The 15,758-nt window shown below is 44.9% G+C and overlaps 2 protein-coding genes across 2 annotated transcripts in view; both read left to right on the plus strand.

Moving 5' to 3' along the window:
• rgs7a (regulator of G protein signaling 7a) overlaps window positions 1-7,379 on the plus strand; it is a 32,501-nt gene extending 25,122 nt beyond the window's left edge. Inside the window, exons 9-18 of the mRNA XM_067235841.1 lie at window positions 1-66; window positions 773-847; window positions 1,718-1,816; window positions 2,120-2,181; window positions 2,778-2,888; window positions 4,259-4,384; window positions 4,821-5,007; window positions 5,348-5,437; window positions 6,585-6,621; window positions 7,248-7,379. The exon at window positions 1-66 is cut by the window's left edge and continues 16 nt beyond it. Of these exons, the coding sequence (XP_067091942.1) occupies window positions 1-66; window positions 773-847; window positions 1,718-1,816; window positions 2,120-2,181; window positions 2,778-2,888; window positions 4,259-4,384; window positions 4,821-5,007; window positions 5,348-5,437; window positions 6,585-6,605 (837 nt within the window). The 3' untranslated portion in view covers window positions 6,606-6,621; window positions 7,248-7,379. The remainder of the gene's footprint in view (window positions 67-772; window positions 848-1,717; window positions 1,817-2,119; window positions 2,182-2,777; window positions 2,889-4,258; window positions 4,385-4,820; window positions 5,008-5,347; window positions 5,438-6,584; window positions 6,622-7,247) is intronic.
• Window positions 7,380-13,210: 5,831 nt separating this feature from the next.
• grem2a (gremlin 2, DAN family BMP antagonist a) lies at window positions 13,211-15,158 on the plus strand. Its single transcript, XM_067236564.1, has one exon. The coding sequence runs from the start codon at window positions 13,211-13,213 to the stop codon at window positions 13,778-13,780; it is 570 nt and encodes a 189-aa protein (XP_067092665.1). The 3' UTR covers window positions 13,781-15,158.
• Window positions 15,159-15,758: the final 600 nt, after the last annotated feature.

Genomic DNA, 15,758 nt, shown 5'->3' on the forward strand with positions numbered 1-15,758 from the left:
GATAAGATTGAGAGAAAAATTCTCGACAGTCAAGAGAGAGCATTCTGGGATGTACATAGACCAGTGGTAAGCCAGTTGCACCTCCAAACGCTTGTGTCATGTACTGAACATCAGGAACAACAGTTGCGCATTTGTCAGTTATTTCAGTTAAGTTAAGCCATTTTTATTACCCATTGAGTGGAAATTGTTTGACCTCGACTGTCCTCTGAACTTTAACGTTTATATTTGAAAAAAAACAACAGTCAATGGCCATGCGAACATTCAGTCACAGACTCAATATCAGTCCCTGACAGAACAACGTCTGTGTTCTGTCGTTTTCATCCAGAGCCGGTGAGACACACTTCTTTAGTATTAGTTTCCGTTGGAGAATTACAAGCTTGCAGACCAGAAAGACCCAAGCTCTATGCCTAATTGGAAAAAAACAAATTCAATTTATGCATGCCTCTGAGCAGCATAATCAATTCTAATTCAGATTTCACAGTGAGGTTGTCATGCTGTTTAGCCATGTGCCCCTGGAAGGAACACCTTATTCTAACAAGCAGGGAATACACACACAACCTCCCATTCCCCACAACATCATAATTTTCCTATTATTTATTTGATCTTTCACATTTATCGTAAACAAACGTTGACTCAGTAGGTAATAATCGACAAGGACTTCTAGGACTGTGGACAAAATGCCAGCAGGATGAATCAGAGAGCTTCTGGTTGGCTGTTGAGAACGAGGAAGTGGGATTGTTACACTGTGTGTGTGTGTGTGTTTCCCTCACAGCCAGGGTGTGTAAACACAACAGAGGTGGACATAAAGAAGTCCTCCAGGATGAAAAACCCTCACAAGACCAGAAAGGTACTCCTGTCATCTAAACACCCCTTCCACACGTCCTCTACGTAGAAGCTACACCACACATACTACCACACACATACTACCACACACATACTACCACACACATACTACCACACATACTACCACACATACTACCACACACATACTACCACACATACTACCACACACATACTACCACACCCATACTACCACACATACTACCACACACATACTACCACACACATACTACCACACACATACTACCACACATACTACCACAAACATACTACCACACACATACTACCACACACATACTACCACACATACTACCACACACATACTACCACACATACTACCACACACATACTACCACACACATACTACCACACATACTACCACACACATACTACCACATACATACTACCACACACATACTACCACACACATACTACCACACACATACTCGTTGAGGGTTTGGCTTGGTTTAGGAGCAGTTCTACATAGAGAGCGTACATAGAGCCCTCTGTGGCATTGCTTTTAAAAAAGGGCAATTCAAATAAAATGTGATTTGATATACAGTGTTCAGTAGGAACACCCAGACCTCAGGGTCTGTCAACACACAGTAGCCAATCAGCCAGCTCTCTGGCTGGCAGTAGCGGTCCTAGCACATTTGGCGCTATAGGCAAGATTTATCAAATCATGGGCGCCGCCCCCCCCAACCACAACACGGACATATGACGTGGCGCGGTTGGCGCCCTCTGCTGGTAGTGCGGGAGGGTTAATTAATGGATGCACTTGGGAAATTGCCGCCCCCCTCTTCATGGCGCCCTAGACGGCTGGACCAGCACTACTGGCTGGATTCTGGATGTAGTTTGGTCTCTTCTTCTCCTCTAGTCTGTATACGGACTGCAGAATGACGTCCGCACCCACAGCCCCACCCACGTCCCCACCCCAGAGGCCAAGCTGCCCACCGAGGAAGAGCTGCAGGAACAGGTGTGTGCCCTAGGGGGCGGTCTGGCGCCTGGGTCTCCTTATTACCGTAAAGGTCCTGTAGAGCCAAACATCAAATCAAGGATTGCTTACTGTAATTCCCATTACATCTGGAATGTATACGAGACTGGGAGCCAAGGAAGAGTTGAAGATTCGTACTTTGTAAAGTACATTCCTTGACGAAAGCGTGGGTCTAGACCCTCCAGGAGTTCATACCGTTACTTGAGATACTTCATAGAAACACTGTCAGCAATTTCCCCAGAGTTAGTACCGTAGTAAAAGTCGTCCGCTTACCATTATTTTCAGATCACATTTTGGCAAGTGCAATTAGACAGGCATCGACTGAAGATGTCTAAAGTGGCCGAGAGGTGAGTGATCTTTTCTGTATCCTTGTTCCAGTTGTCTATCGATCCGTTGTTGAACCTTTAAACGCCTAATGTTGCATGTAATTAAGAACTAAAGCAACCTTGAGAAGTGTTTGGACCAAAGAACACTGAGTGGATCAGTACCAAGGTTGCCAGAACACACTGGAGCAAAGAGCCAATTTGTAATTTGTGTGAGGTTGTGCCGTAGTTTTGTATGCATTACCTTCCCTAGTTTGTAGGGTCATTCTACATTGTTTACAACAGCTATTAATGTCTGCTGTCAGAGAGCTATGCGTTTATTTTATACCGCTGTGAATTCATTCTGAATATCCAAGGTCATATAATGCAATAAAAGTAAATAAATAAATAAATAAAAGAGTAGCTAGTTTTTTTCTGCTGCAGAAAGTCTTTCATCCAATGGACCTTACATCAAATGTTTCCCTTTTATTGTGGAGTCAATTGTATTCCTGTGTCAAATTTATATTAATACCTGTTCTAGACAAATCTAGACGTGTTAACCCTCACTGTTCTGGACTTTGTAATGTTCTAAATGTTGTACTGTTGTAGAGGTGGTTCTAAGACTGGTCTGTGTTCCCCAGTCTTTTAGGCTACACGGAGCAATATGTGGAATACGACTTCTTCCTCACACCTCCAGACCCCTCCAACCCCTGGATCTCAGATGACATGGGCATTTGGGAGCTGGAGGCCAGGTGTGTGTGTGTGTGTGTACCTGTGTGTATGCATGAGGGTGAGGGTGAGGTAAGGATTAACAGTTAGAGAGAGATTATGAGAGAGAAAGAGAGAGAGAGAGAGAGAGAGAGAGTGAGAGAGAGAGAGAGAGAGAGAGAGAGAGAGAGAGAGAGAGAGAGAGAGAGAGAGAGGGAGGGAGGTTGGGGTGGGGGCAGGGCAGGGCAGGGCAGGGCTAGTGCAGTTTCAGAAGACAATTACTGCAGCTCAGATACAGCTCTAACATCACCTAATATTAAACTCAGTTACAACTCTTAACATCACTGCAGAGCTGAAGACAAACCCCCTGCTGCTTTCATCACCGTGCCAGAATTGGACAAGTATCCAAAGATGGAGTTTGCATTAACCATAAACTCTATTCTGTGTGTAAACTGAGGACAGTTAATGTTATTGCAGTTCCATAAAGACATAGTACATTGAAACAGCCTGCTGCTGTTTCAATGAGAGAGCAGCAGTGTGTTTACGTTCGACACGTAAAAGTGAGTGAGTTTATTTTTAAAGGCAAAAAGCTTTATAAATACAGTTCTGGACACAGAACAGAAGCATTTAGGTCTAGTTCTGGACACAGAACAGTAGCATTTAGGTTTGGTTCTGGACACAGAACAGTAGCATTTAGGTCTGGTTCTGGACACAGAACAGTAGCATATAGGTTTGGTTTTGTTCAGGTCAGGCTACCTCCTTGAGTCCAACCACTTTGGACTGTAGGAAGACTGGGACCCGCTTGTGTTCACGTGGGTCTGGAGAACATGAGTTCTGCCTGATGTGATGGTCTTTTACCACCTTGTATCCACTCTGACACATGCACTTTAACCCTCTGTCAGCTCACACACGCATTCACTGCCCTCCCTTGGGCGCTGTCTGTCATCACCACCCCCCCCTCCTCGCCCCCCCCCCCCCTCCTCGCCCCCCCCCCCCCCCCCCCCCCCCATGTACACCTCTTCTACCCATGGTGACATAGCACAGTGACAGAACTCGCAGTAAATGTTAGGTCTAGACGTAACTGCTTTGGGAGCTTTTTTCAGATGAAGGCACATTGTGTCAAGTGTGTCGACACTAGACATAGCCTGAGATAGAGGGTGTTAGAGGCAGGGGGCATAGGAAATGAGAACAAGAAAATATTTCTTATTTTGTAGGAAGGCACTATACACTTGGATCATAAAAAACTACAGTGCTACTGTGTTATTATTATTATTGATGATGATAATAATAGTAATTGAATGTAATTATCTTAATTATAATTTCTCCTTAGGGGTACCTGTCATTGTGAGATTAAACTGATTAAATACTTTATGCTTAGTGAGTCATTGAGTCTGGGTGTGTTTGTGTGTCCCAGTAAGGAACCGGGTCAGCAGAGAGTGAAGAGATGGGCGTTTGGCATTGACGAGGTACTCAAAGACCCTGTCGGCCGGGAGCAGTTTCTCAAGTTCCTGGAATCGGAGTTTAGTTCAGAGAACCTGAGGTACACACACACACACACACATTTTTACAAACACAGAACCATTAACATTTGATGAACGTGACTCTGTGCTCCCTCTGCTGGTAATTGTTTGTAACGCGTAGCCCAGAGCTAATGTTCAGGTCAATTACAAACTGGGACTGAGAGTCATTATAATCGACTTGATTTAATGTCACGGTTGAAATGTCGAACGTAATCATCTATATTAAGGTCCTTCTAATTAGATAATGACAATAGCAATTAGAGCAAAACATTGAAAATCAGTCTTGATTTGTCCTGTTCGAAAGTTGTTCATAATTTGTAAGAAGATAGATGAAATGAACAGAAATACTAACTCAGGCGAAACTTACGGTTTCAAGGTAGATTGTTCAGGAACTGAAGTGTTCCATTCTCCAGAGTTCGACTATAACCGCCTTCCTCTATCTGGGGCCGGTGCCAGGTTCTGGTTGGCCGTCCAGGAGCTGAAGAAGCGACCAATCAGAGAGGTGCCCACGCGCGTGCAGGAGATCTGGGATGAGTTCCTGGCTTCGGGCGCGCCCAGTGCCATCAACGTGGACTCCAAGAGCTACGACAAGACAACCCAGAACGTCAAGGACCCTGGACGCTACGCCTTTGAAGATGCGCAGGTACACAGTTCACCTCCTCAGTTGTGTAATCTTGAAATAGATAACTTTAAAAAACACTAAAGTACTAGTAACACTTTCCGTGGTTAACAGAATACTTGAACATTGTCTGTCCTGTGATTTCTTGTGCCATCCCTGCCTGCATAGTGAAACTACATTATATTGACCTGGATTTTGTCCAACTGGAACTTTCACGCTACCTAGATATATATTTCAGCAACGAGACCAGTTGTGTGGATACGGGAATATTTATCTATGTGGGTAGAAGGTGTTGTAAACTCTGTTTCCATTTGATGTCTCTCATCTTCAGTTTGTCTTACCCGTTTGTGTGTGTGTCGAACAGGAGCACATCTACAAGCTGATGAAGAGTGACTCGTACAGTCGCTTCATCCGTTCCAGTGCCTACCAGGAACTGCTGCAGGCCAGGAAGAAGGTACAGGGGTCTCTCTTGTGCACAACACATTCTCTTCCCTCTGGGAAACATGGACTTTCTTTGGGTTCCTACTACCCCTTGTACATCTTTTACATTGTGAGGAGAGGAAGGATGCTGGGTTGGAGTTAGATGTGTTTGGGTCTCTGACTTGCGCCTGGAAGAAAAGATGAATAAGGTTTCAGCTGACAGTTATGGTGGAGTTACTGGAGGTGTAGTTTCACATGCATTTTACGTAGTAGCCCACTTTTGAGTTCTTAGGGATTGTCGTGCAATACACATACTCACATCAATTTGTTTTGTTTCAAAACACTGGTTATTATTTATTTGTGTTGAGTACATTTTAATCGTTCTCGTTCGAAGCACATCATTCCTCAGTTACAGTTTATTTTATTCTTATGTCATTGTTCTCACCGGCCTCCCAAGATCAGCCCCTTCTACAGTCACCATTGCCTCACTTCACTTTTGGTTTTAGCTCTTTCTTTCTTTCCCGGCTCCTTTCTTTTGTTTGTCTTTTTCTTTCACCTAACTGAGTATCAAGGCATTCAAGACCGCAGGACCTCCTTTGAGAAATTCACTCGAAATGTGGTAAGTGGAACGTCCGGCTCTGGGTGGACCCAACCAGCCAAACAGATAAAGCCCATTCACAAGCTTTATCGCTCCTCCGTGTGGGCTAGGTCGTCTGTCTTTCTGCTGTTTGGCCTTCCCTGTCCTACCCCTCCAACACTTCTCTCCCGCTACATCTCCGACAGGACCTTGGTGAAACGTGCCCCCTTTATCTGATCCCGTAGGCCTACCTCTGGACCAAATACACATACTATATACTCTCTTTTTCATGGATCATCTTCATCTTCTGTTTGTGTGACAGAATGATCTAATAACAAAATAACATACAAAATATTTTATATGATTGCTAAATTTTTATGATTGCATATTATATTATTTGTTTTTAATAATGTTGGTATGATCCTGTTAGTCTTGTGCTATACATTTCCAGATAGGGTTAGGGTTATTTGAGGGTCACGTGTTGATAATGTCTTTGTCAATGTCAAAACCTGTTTGTGCTCGGCATGTCTCAACATTTTGGCCTTCTGAAGCCATGCGGCCAAAACGTCCTCCCTCACTGTGTGTTCTCTCCTTGTCCCCACAGAAAAGTAAGAACTTATTTTGAAGGATTTTGCTTCCAGGTAATGCTGCCAAATGTGCTTCTGTGGCATGCTGTTCCCCTTCTGCACTGTCTTGTATCTCCTCTGTCTTCTCCTGACCCCTCTTCGAGCCCTGCATGGAAATCTAACGCTTGTCTTAAAAGGATTATAATCTATGAAGAGACCAATAAACAATAGAGAATAGAATGTGTATTGCACGAATAGGGAGTCAGTTGGCTGAGTGGTGAGGGAATCGGGCTAGTAATCCGAAGGTTGCCAGTTCGATTCCCGGTCATGCCAACTGACGTCGTGTCCTTGGGCAAGGCACTTCACCCTACTTGCCTCGGGGGAATGTCCCTGTACTTACTGTAAGTCGCTCTGGATAAGAGCGTCTGCTAAATGACTAAATGTAAATGTAACTGTAAATTGAAACACGCTAGTATAAATACTGTACACACTTGCTATCAATGTTTACACTGGAGGCCTGGAGAATTGCCGTGTAGTTACTGTGGACGATCCACAAGAATCACGTCACACTAAACCCAGACAGGCTGACCTCACATCTCTCTGCCAACACTGTGACATTCATCCACACCACAGACCAACCTGTCCGTCTTCACGTTTGTCACCACGCTTAATCCCCTTCGTCTCCCTCCCCCGTCTCGCAGGGGAAATCCCTCACATCGAAGAAGATGACCAGTCTTGTGCCATCATGCTAAGAACACGTCTCCCTTGGATAGGGGAAGGACACATATCATCTCTATGTCATCGTTGCACGCCGTCTCCTTCCTAATCAGACAATGAGCTGGACTGTACACCAGGTGTTGCATGTCCAAGGAGGGGGAGCCCTTCTTCCTGTTACCTGATGTGTTTCCTGTCTGTGGAGAGACGCTGTTGGGACTAGTAAAGACGAAAGGCAGACAGTATCATTGGTCCAGATCTTTCCACCGTAATTCGCTGGGCCTCAAATTCTCTATCTCTCTCTTCTCAATCCATTCTTTCTCCCAAACTCTCACTGTCTCTGTTTTATTCTTTCCGGCTAATTCTTATGATGTCAGAAATGTAAAAAATAAAGAGTAAAATTGAATCAAATGTAAAATTACAATGTCATCAATGATACACAATCTGAAATCACAGATTATTTGTCATGCTATTCTGGAGGTGTTGTGTGGAATGCATATTATATACAGTATATATGCTATTATTATATATATTTTGCATCACATTGATTTTATTGCACTACAATAATTAGCACATGCTGTTTTCATTGCACTTTTCATTTCAGTCACACTGGAAATGTCTAAAATGCTGTCTTCTGTTTTATGTACAACATAGTTCTTTGTTACTCTCTCCTGCATTTATTTTTATACCATATTTAAATACACTTTTAATTAAAATGTATTAAAGTTGGCCCTTGATCTGTTTTGCTAGTTGGTGTGTGCATTTATTCCTAATCTCACTTTGCCATGAGTGTTCAGATGATAATTTTCTTTTTTTTCCCACTATTGTGGATCAGGGCTCTTCACCACTGTTGCACATTGCTAGAGGCAACTGTAGTCCTTGCCACTAGATGGTGCTATAACTCACAGAGCTGCCAACTTCCCTAATCTAAGTCCCTCACTTTAGAAATCCAATATAACACCAGTTTCAATGTTATATCCCCTTTCTGTGTCTGCAGACCGATACAGTTACTATGTTTTCAAGAAGACTTTTTTGTGGTGCAACAGTGAGGTGCCATCTTTCACTGGTGTAGCTCAGACAGTGTCTGAGGTTAGGATCTGTTGACGTGTTCCATCTTTGATGCTATATGTCAGACTGTGTTTCCAAGACTGTGTCTGTCCCATTGGCCAGCCCTTTGGGAACCACAGACGCACAGGCTGTCTTTATGGAAAAACCGAACAATGTGAATGGCACTTTTCAAAGCATCCTGTCAAACAATGATTAATGGGTCCCTGCTTTACCATGTCCATATACTTGGGATGGGGATACTGTGTGTTGTGGTCAGGAAGAGACAGTGAGAAACAAGAGAATATGAGAGAGAGAGACAGGGCTGAGATGGAGAGAGAGAGACAGGGTGGAGATGGAGAGAGAGAGACAGAGATGGAGAGAGAGAGAGATGGAGAGAGAGAGACAGGGCTGAGATGGAGAGAGAGAGACAGGGCTGAGATGGAGAGAGAGAGACAGAGATGAGATGGAGAGAGAGAGACAGGGCTGAAATGGAGAGAGAGATAGATGAGATGGAGAGGGAGAGACAGGGCTGAGATGGAGAGAGAGAGACAGGGCTGAGATGGAGGGGGACAGGAGAGACAGAGATGAGTTGGAGGGGGAAAGGAGAGAGAGGAGAATGGGAGTGAGAGAGACATCAGGTTGATATGGAGAGGAGCAGGAGAGAGAGCGAGAGAGCAACAGAGCTGAGATGGAGGGGAAGGGGGCAGCACAACTGTGTGAGTGTCAGAGTGAGAGAGTGACAGAGTGACAGAGTGACAGAGTGAGAGAGTGACAGAGAGAGAGAGAGAGAGTGAGGAGAGAGTAGAGAGTGACAGAGAGAGAGAGAGAGAGAGAGAGAGGAACAGACAGGATAGGAGAGAGAGAAACAATGTACCAGGGGATTCCAAAAGAGGACAGTTAATTGTGAGTAAGTGGAGGAGGGGAGATAAGTGAACGTCAAAGAGAAAGAGAGAGAGAGAGAGAGAGAGAGAGAAGAAGAAGGGTAGAGAGTTAGAGAGAAGTGGAGAGGCGTGCGTTGATCAGAGCCAATAGAATGTGATGAGGTAACAGAGTTGACTCCTATACTTGCTGGAACAACAAGGAGTGGAGAAACGGAGCCACAAGCCATTAACACTGGGATGCAGAAACACAGCCCTCCGCTGAACCAGAGAGAGAGAGAGAGAGAGAGGGAGAAAACGAGAGAGGGAGAGGTGAGAGCGAGGTAGTGAGAGACGAAGAGAGAGTAAAGAGATCAATATAAGCTTTGCTCAAAGTCAGAGACTTCAGAAAACACTTTGGGTGGACCTCGGACTCTCAACTCTGCAGACGCCTGCTGCTGTTCCCATGGAAACCATCTCCAGGATGCAGTCGTCTCCAGGACTAGTCAGGATGGACAGCTACCCCTGACCACCACCTGATCTCTCTGCTGTCCCGGGACAGGACACTGGCCAAAGGTACACTGGCCAACTGTGTTTTTTTTCTTATTCATCAGGACATCAAGTCACATTGTGGCTTTTAAACTTGGGGCTTTTACTGTAAATGCTAGTAGACACATCTACACATTCTGCATTCATTTTTTGTATGAGTGTTTGTGGTCCCTGGGGGATTTGAACCTGTGACATGGGCATGCAGAATCAAAAGGAAAAGGTTTGGTAGACTGAGACTGCATCTCGTGAGTCTCTGAGGTTGTGATTCCTTTTCTTTAAAACCCAGAGAGGAATGAATATGTAAACTGATAGAGGACCTTAAAAGTATGGACCATAACTGCCATATTATTGAGATAAGTGTGAATGACATCCATGCCTGTGTAGTCCACAAGCGTGTGCCTGGTCTGGATAAGTTGCACTGTATTGTTTAAAATGTTCCCCTATAAGAAGTAAAGATTTCATTTTGAGACCAAATCTCCATTGCTGGGAAGAGGCTCTCTCTCCTCGCTTTGGGCTAGCAGGGCATCTCTCAGCTGGTAGTAATTATGTGGATGGATTGTGGTGACAAATGGATGTCCAAACAGCCACAGGCTCCCTCATGGCATGTTGGCATTTTCTTACACATTCACACAAAAAAACTGGATTTAAAATGGAGGTTTTGACTGTTAATGAGTCATTTGGGGCCAGTCGGGGGGGAAAACAAGCCACAAATGGGAGATAATTACATGGTTGCTCTCTGTGTAATTGGGCTCTAGTAAAAACATGGAGTTGAGTTTTTTTTTGTGAGCTTTGGGGTGTTGAATTGAAATGGGTAGCAGTAATTTGCCTCATTTGTCAGCCTTTGTGACTTCCTGTCTCATACACATTTTCTAATTGTTTGGCATCTTGGGATATTTTACTTCTGGCCTTTTCTTGTTATAGTAAGATAGCCCATAAACTCATCCAAACATATTGTATTATTTTTAAGTGGAAAGTTTAGATTTGAAGTTGAAAAAATGACTGCAAACATCCAGGTTCTCTGGGATTGACTTGGGGACCATTACACTTCTAGAGTTCTGTTGACACAGGTACCGTTGGACAAACAGAGAGCCCACAAGCTATAAGTCTTGAGAAATGAAAAGCCCAAAGATGTTACAGGAGGAGATTATTTCAAGAGAGGAGGGCGTGTAGTTCAGCAGGGGCTCACATACAACAGCGGCTGTTCTCAACAGCTCGTATTCGTGGATCCGTCATGTCTTGAGTGAAAGGGAGAAGAGCCCCATCACAGTGTAGTTTAGTCTCTAGTTTTTGTGGTTAAGCCCTGATAAAACATATCCCACTGTTTGTGGACGATTGGCCTGCTAGCAGACAAATAGATCTTGTGGTCCAGCTCAAGCTGGGTCCCAGCATTAATATTCAAACCACAGTCTCCCTCTGTCTCCACAACTCTGCCGTGATTGGTGAGAAAGAGAAGTTGCGTGGGGGTCTATACCCGGGGGGAGGTGGGAGGTAGCAGGCGAGCACTGAAGTCAGGCTAAAGAGTTTGTTTTGTTTTCCAACTAGGCTCTCTGTACACTATCATTACCCTAACCCCCCTCCTCCACCCCCCACCCTCCAGCCTCCCCAGGCCTCCCAACCACCACCCAACCCAAACCACCATTTGTCTTGCCGGGTGATTGATGGGGATAGCTGGCAGGGTCGTCGGTATGGTACTTAGGCTGAGTTTGGAAGCAGAGAGGGAGCGAGGCAGGGACTGCATAAGCCATCCGTCATCTGCTGTGTACACAGTCAGTACGTCCTCTAGAACCCCAGGGGCCTTGTAACTCACTCAGACCTGGAAGGACGTCCTCTCAACAAAAGGCAGAGAGGGGAGGAGGGAGGGAGGGGAGGGGAGGGGGGGAGGAATTGGGATGACGGGGGGAGGGATTGGGATGACGGGGGTGGGTACACAGACAACGTGAGCCGGTGAAGCTGCTCTCCGGCCTGAGGAAAGAGTTCATCCACTCCCCTCCGTGGTCACCTGGGTTTAGACGTCACCAGAGACAAATTATCCTCACTTACTGTTGTTGGGGAGTAGATGGTTTGGGAGATGGAGTGGGGTCGTGACTCGTGAAGATCTACAGTGGGGAGGAAACCACAGCGATGAGGAGGTCTGGTATTGAGAGGTTTTGTGTGCACGCATGTGTGTGTGTGTGTGTGTGAAGGCACTTGTGCGTTTGTGCGAGTGCGTGCACGTGTGTTTGTCATGCCCCTCCTGTCACAGCTGCAGAGCTGTTCTAGAGATTCCTGCAACGGTTTCATCAAAAGCAACACTGAGGGCCAAGCCTCTGTGTCCCCAGGTTCAAGAACAGAAACTTAACAGATACAAGGAGACTAAGTGGATTATGATAAAGTCATTTGGCTGACATCAAATTGTGTGCTGGTCCAGGAAATGGGGAGAATATGTACACATCTGCACAGCAAAGAGAACTTGGGGCATAGAAAAGGAAAGGAGTCTTCAGGCTGTTTTAATTTGCAGTCAGATTTGTAGTCCTGCAGTTAGACTTTAAGAACATTTGTTGAAAAGATACATGAGAGATGGTCAAAAACATCTTTCCATAAACCCTGACAATCATCGGGTTTGAGACGTAGACCAAGATGCTACATGTGAGTTTGAAGTCAGGGATTGCTATCACCAAATGCATTTCAGCTGTTTGCAGTCCAACAATAAGTCTATGCCTGTGCATAGTAACGTGTGTGTGAGTGCAGCTAGTATAGTGTGTGTGTGTGTTTGTACTTGTGCATCTTGTGCGGATTATGTCATATTTGCTACATGTTTGAACCTGCGACCTCAAGGTCTGCAGTCAAACGCTCTAACCACTAAGCTAAACCCATCCCCCATAAATGAATGGATGGAGTCCTAGGTCAGGTTCAGTTCACAGGACTTCGTCAGGGAGGAACCGGCTCTTTGAGACCCACAGCACACAGTCCTCTGAGCCATCTCTAATAGCCTTCATATGGGCTCTCTAACACATGTTTACGTATCTGAGGCATAGTTCATGACTGGAGTAAGCAAAGCCCTAATTATTTTACCCGGCGACGAGACCAATAAAATCAACTTCCTCTTCTCGTTATGGGTCTTTAAGTGTGTCCTTTGATGGCGGCTCTTGTTTATTTTCGGAGGAGTTGTGTAGCTGAGAAGAAAGCAAACAGAGGCAACGCCATGGAGACGATGACAAATGGCGTCACCGTCGATAGATTTGTTTCCTCTGTGATGCTTACGAGACTAGACTCAGGGAGGCGGCTCCACAGGTTAACACTTTCTATCTCTAACACAGACACGCAAGAACACACACACACACACGCACACACACACATGTTGTTACACGTGTCACACACTAGAGTTGCCTCAGTATAGATAACTACAATAAACTTACATTGAATATACAGTATAAGGAGCATATCTGCAGAGCCATGCAACCTTGTTGTTTAGTTGCAAGCAGTGGTTAATTTTCTTAAAATTTTCCTTTTTTCCCAGAATGTTCTGGAAACTCACTTTCCCAGTCCTGTTGGCTGGGGTGCTCTGCGTCGCCACGGAGACCAGGAAGCCCCGCCCCCAGGGTTCAATCCCCTCCCCTTACAAGACCAAAGCCAACCTGTCGGACCGACAGAAGCTGCTGACCCACAAACCTGAGGTGCTGTCGTCCAGCCACGAGGCCCTCGTTGTCACGGAGAGACGGACTCTCCGACGCGATTGGTGCAAGACGCAGCCTCTCAGGCAGACAGTGAGCGAGGACGGCTGCCAGAGCCGGACTGTGGTCAACCGCTTCTGCTACGGCCAGTGCAACTCCTTCTACATCCCTCGCCACATGGGCCCTACCTCGGGCCACGGCTCAAATCGAGGCCCAGGCTCCGGCCGGAGAGCCCACAACAAGGCCCAAGAGCCCTTCCAGTCGTGCTCCTTCTGCAGACCGCATCGGGTCACCCAGCTCACCGTTCAGCTGGACTGTCCCGGCTTGCAGCCACCCTTCCGCCACCGCAAGGTGCAGCGTGTCAAACAGTGTCGCTGCATGTCCGTGGACGTGAGCAGCCCGGGGAAACTTAAGTGAGGCTGGCTCAGCCTCACATGAACACAGTCGTGGGTGTGAACCCTTAACAAAGACGCGAGAACGACTGTTACAAAGTCTGTCTTCACTTCGAAGGACAGATAATCATAGCGGACTCAAATAGGTATTGAGCAAGGTTTGTCCATTGACCACTCAAGGAAATGGTCCAGATAGATTTGGCATCAGAGCTTCAGAGATGTGACGTGTCTCAGATGACAGCACATCCACTAATCACTTCTGAATGGTGACACTGCAGTCTACAGGTGCTGTGTAGAATACCTCTATCGTCTAAAAAGTCACTGTTTCAAAGCAACAGGCATTGCAACACTGATCTTTTCTTCCAAAACACATGAAAATGGTACCTGAAGAGAGAGAGACACACTCAGATGACAGAAGATAGTTTACTATCTAGCTATGAAGCTATGAGACTGCAAACCAGTAAAGAGCTATCCCAGACTGGTAGTGAAGCTGCCCAGTGTTTTAGTGTGTAAGGACAGATGTGGTGCTATGGACTGGGCTTACCAGGGGTCCTGGCCAGCCAGTCAATCAGGGCTCCACATGAGGGAGAGACTACGAGAACCTGCCAGTGAATTCATCACACCAGAAGCAAAACAAAAACATTATTCACCTTGCCAGTGAAGAAGTATACACTTCTCTATTATGTGTTACTGAGGTACAGTACAATAAAAAGTATATACTGTATATATATATATATATGTGTATGTCAAAGTATATTAAATCTATTTCATAAATATGTACTGTATGTGGTTTAAATGCAATCAGTGGTTCTGAGTCATTTCAGAGTACAAAGTTGACTTATGGAAAATAGTAAAATGACAATTTTTTAACATGTTGACTGATGTAATGTCAATAAATAACACGTGATCAGGATCTTTCAGTTTGATGTCCAGTCAGAAATCTGTATTTATTATTGCACATGGGGACCGAGTCACCACACAGACCTGCACATCTCTGACAAGACACTGAAGGACAGGGAACAGTTTAAACAGACACACTGAACACTATATGCCACAAACACATTGCATATTACTTTATATAAAACATATTGTAGATGATGATGGTATTTATTACAACAGTAAGACTATATTTTATTTAAACACAGTTGACAGATGTTGATGAATCCTGATGACGTGAGAAATATTTTATTCCTTGAAATTAAAACTGATCATGTATTCCAAGGACCAAGCCCTCTACTCCATGCATCCATGTGATTGATTTATGATACAGGCTAAAACCTTAGAAATAATCTCTTTACGTCGTTTTTTGGCTACTTCAGTGTGCTGTAAGGCACTTGCTGTCTGGCAGACCAGCTTTAGCAGAAACAGTATGAATCTTCTTATGTGATTGTCTTTGTGCAGGAATGTGGTGGGCAGAGATGGACAGATGGCTTGTTTTCTTTGTAAAGTATGGTTTTATATCATCGTATTATCCTTTGTCTTCTTTCAACAACTGGAATTGGTTTGGTACCATTTCAGTTTTCCAAAAACAGTAAACCTCATATTGTCAGCTCACATTGTGTGCGGTAGCCAACTGAGTGCCCAGATGTATCCATTATATCTTCAATAACAATACTGGGAGGACAAAAATATTTCATATCAAATCAAAGATTCAACTAGGAAGGACAAATAAAGGAAAGGAGACAAAACCATGGCTGACCCGTTGTGTTAGATCGTGGGTAATCTCACTTGTGCAGCTGGCTCACGGATGGTCTTTCTCAGGTAACTCGGCTCAAATTTTCTGACCCAGTTTGGCTTTCTGTGGACCACAAGGTCTGGTGAGGGAGAACGTGGAGAGACGGCAGTTTGAGGGAAATAATAATGGTGGGATGTCATGACTTACTATTCCAGAGGCATGTTTGGGTTTGACACTGTACGCAGCCTTCTCTTTGGCTTGCTTGAAGCACTCCTCTGCCAGTTTGACTCTGAGAAGAGATCAACATTTACATTTACATTACATTTAG

Source organism: Osmerus mordax, chromosome 5 (genome assembly GCF_038355195.1).
Source record: "Osmerus mordax isolate fOsmMor3 chromosome 5, fOsmMor3.pri, whole genome shotgun sequence".
In the NCBI taxonomy this organism is placed as follows: Eukaryota; Metazoa; Chordata; class Actinopteri; order Osmeriformes; family Osmeridae; genus Osmerus; species Osmerus mordax.

Excerpts from the sequence above, each read along its gene's own strand:
- grem2a (XM_067236564.1), top strand. The coding sequence starts at position 13,211 with ATGTTCTGGAAACTCACTTTCCCAGTCCTGTTGGCTGGGGTGCTCTGC.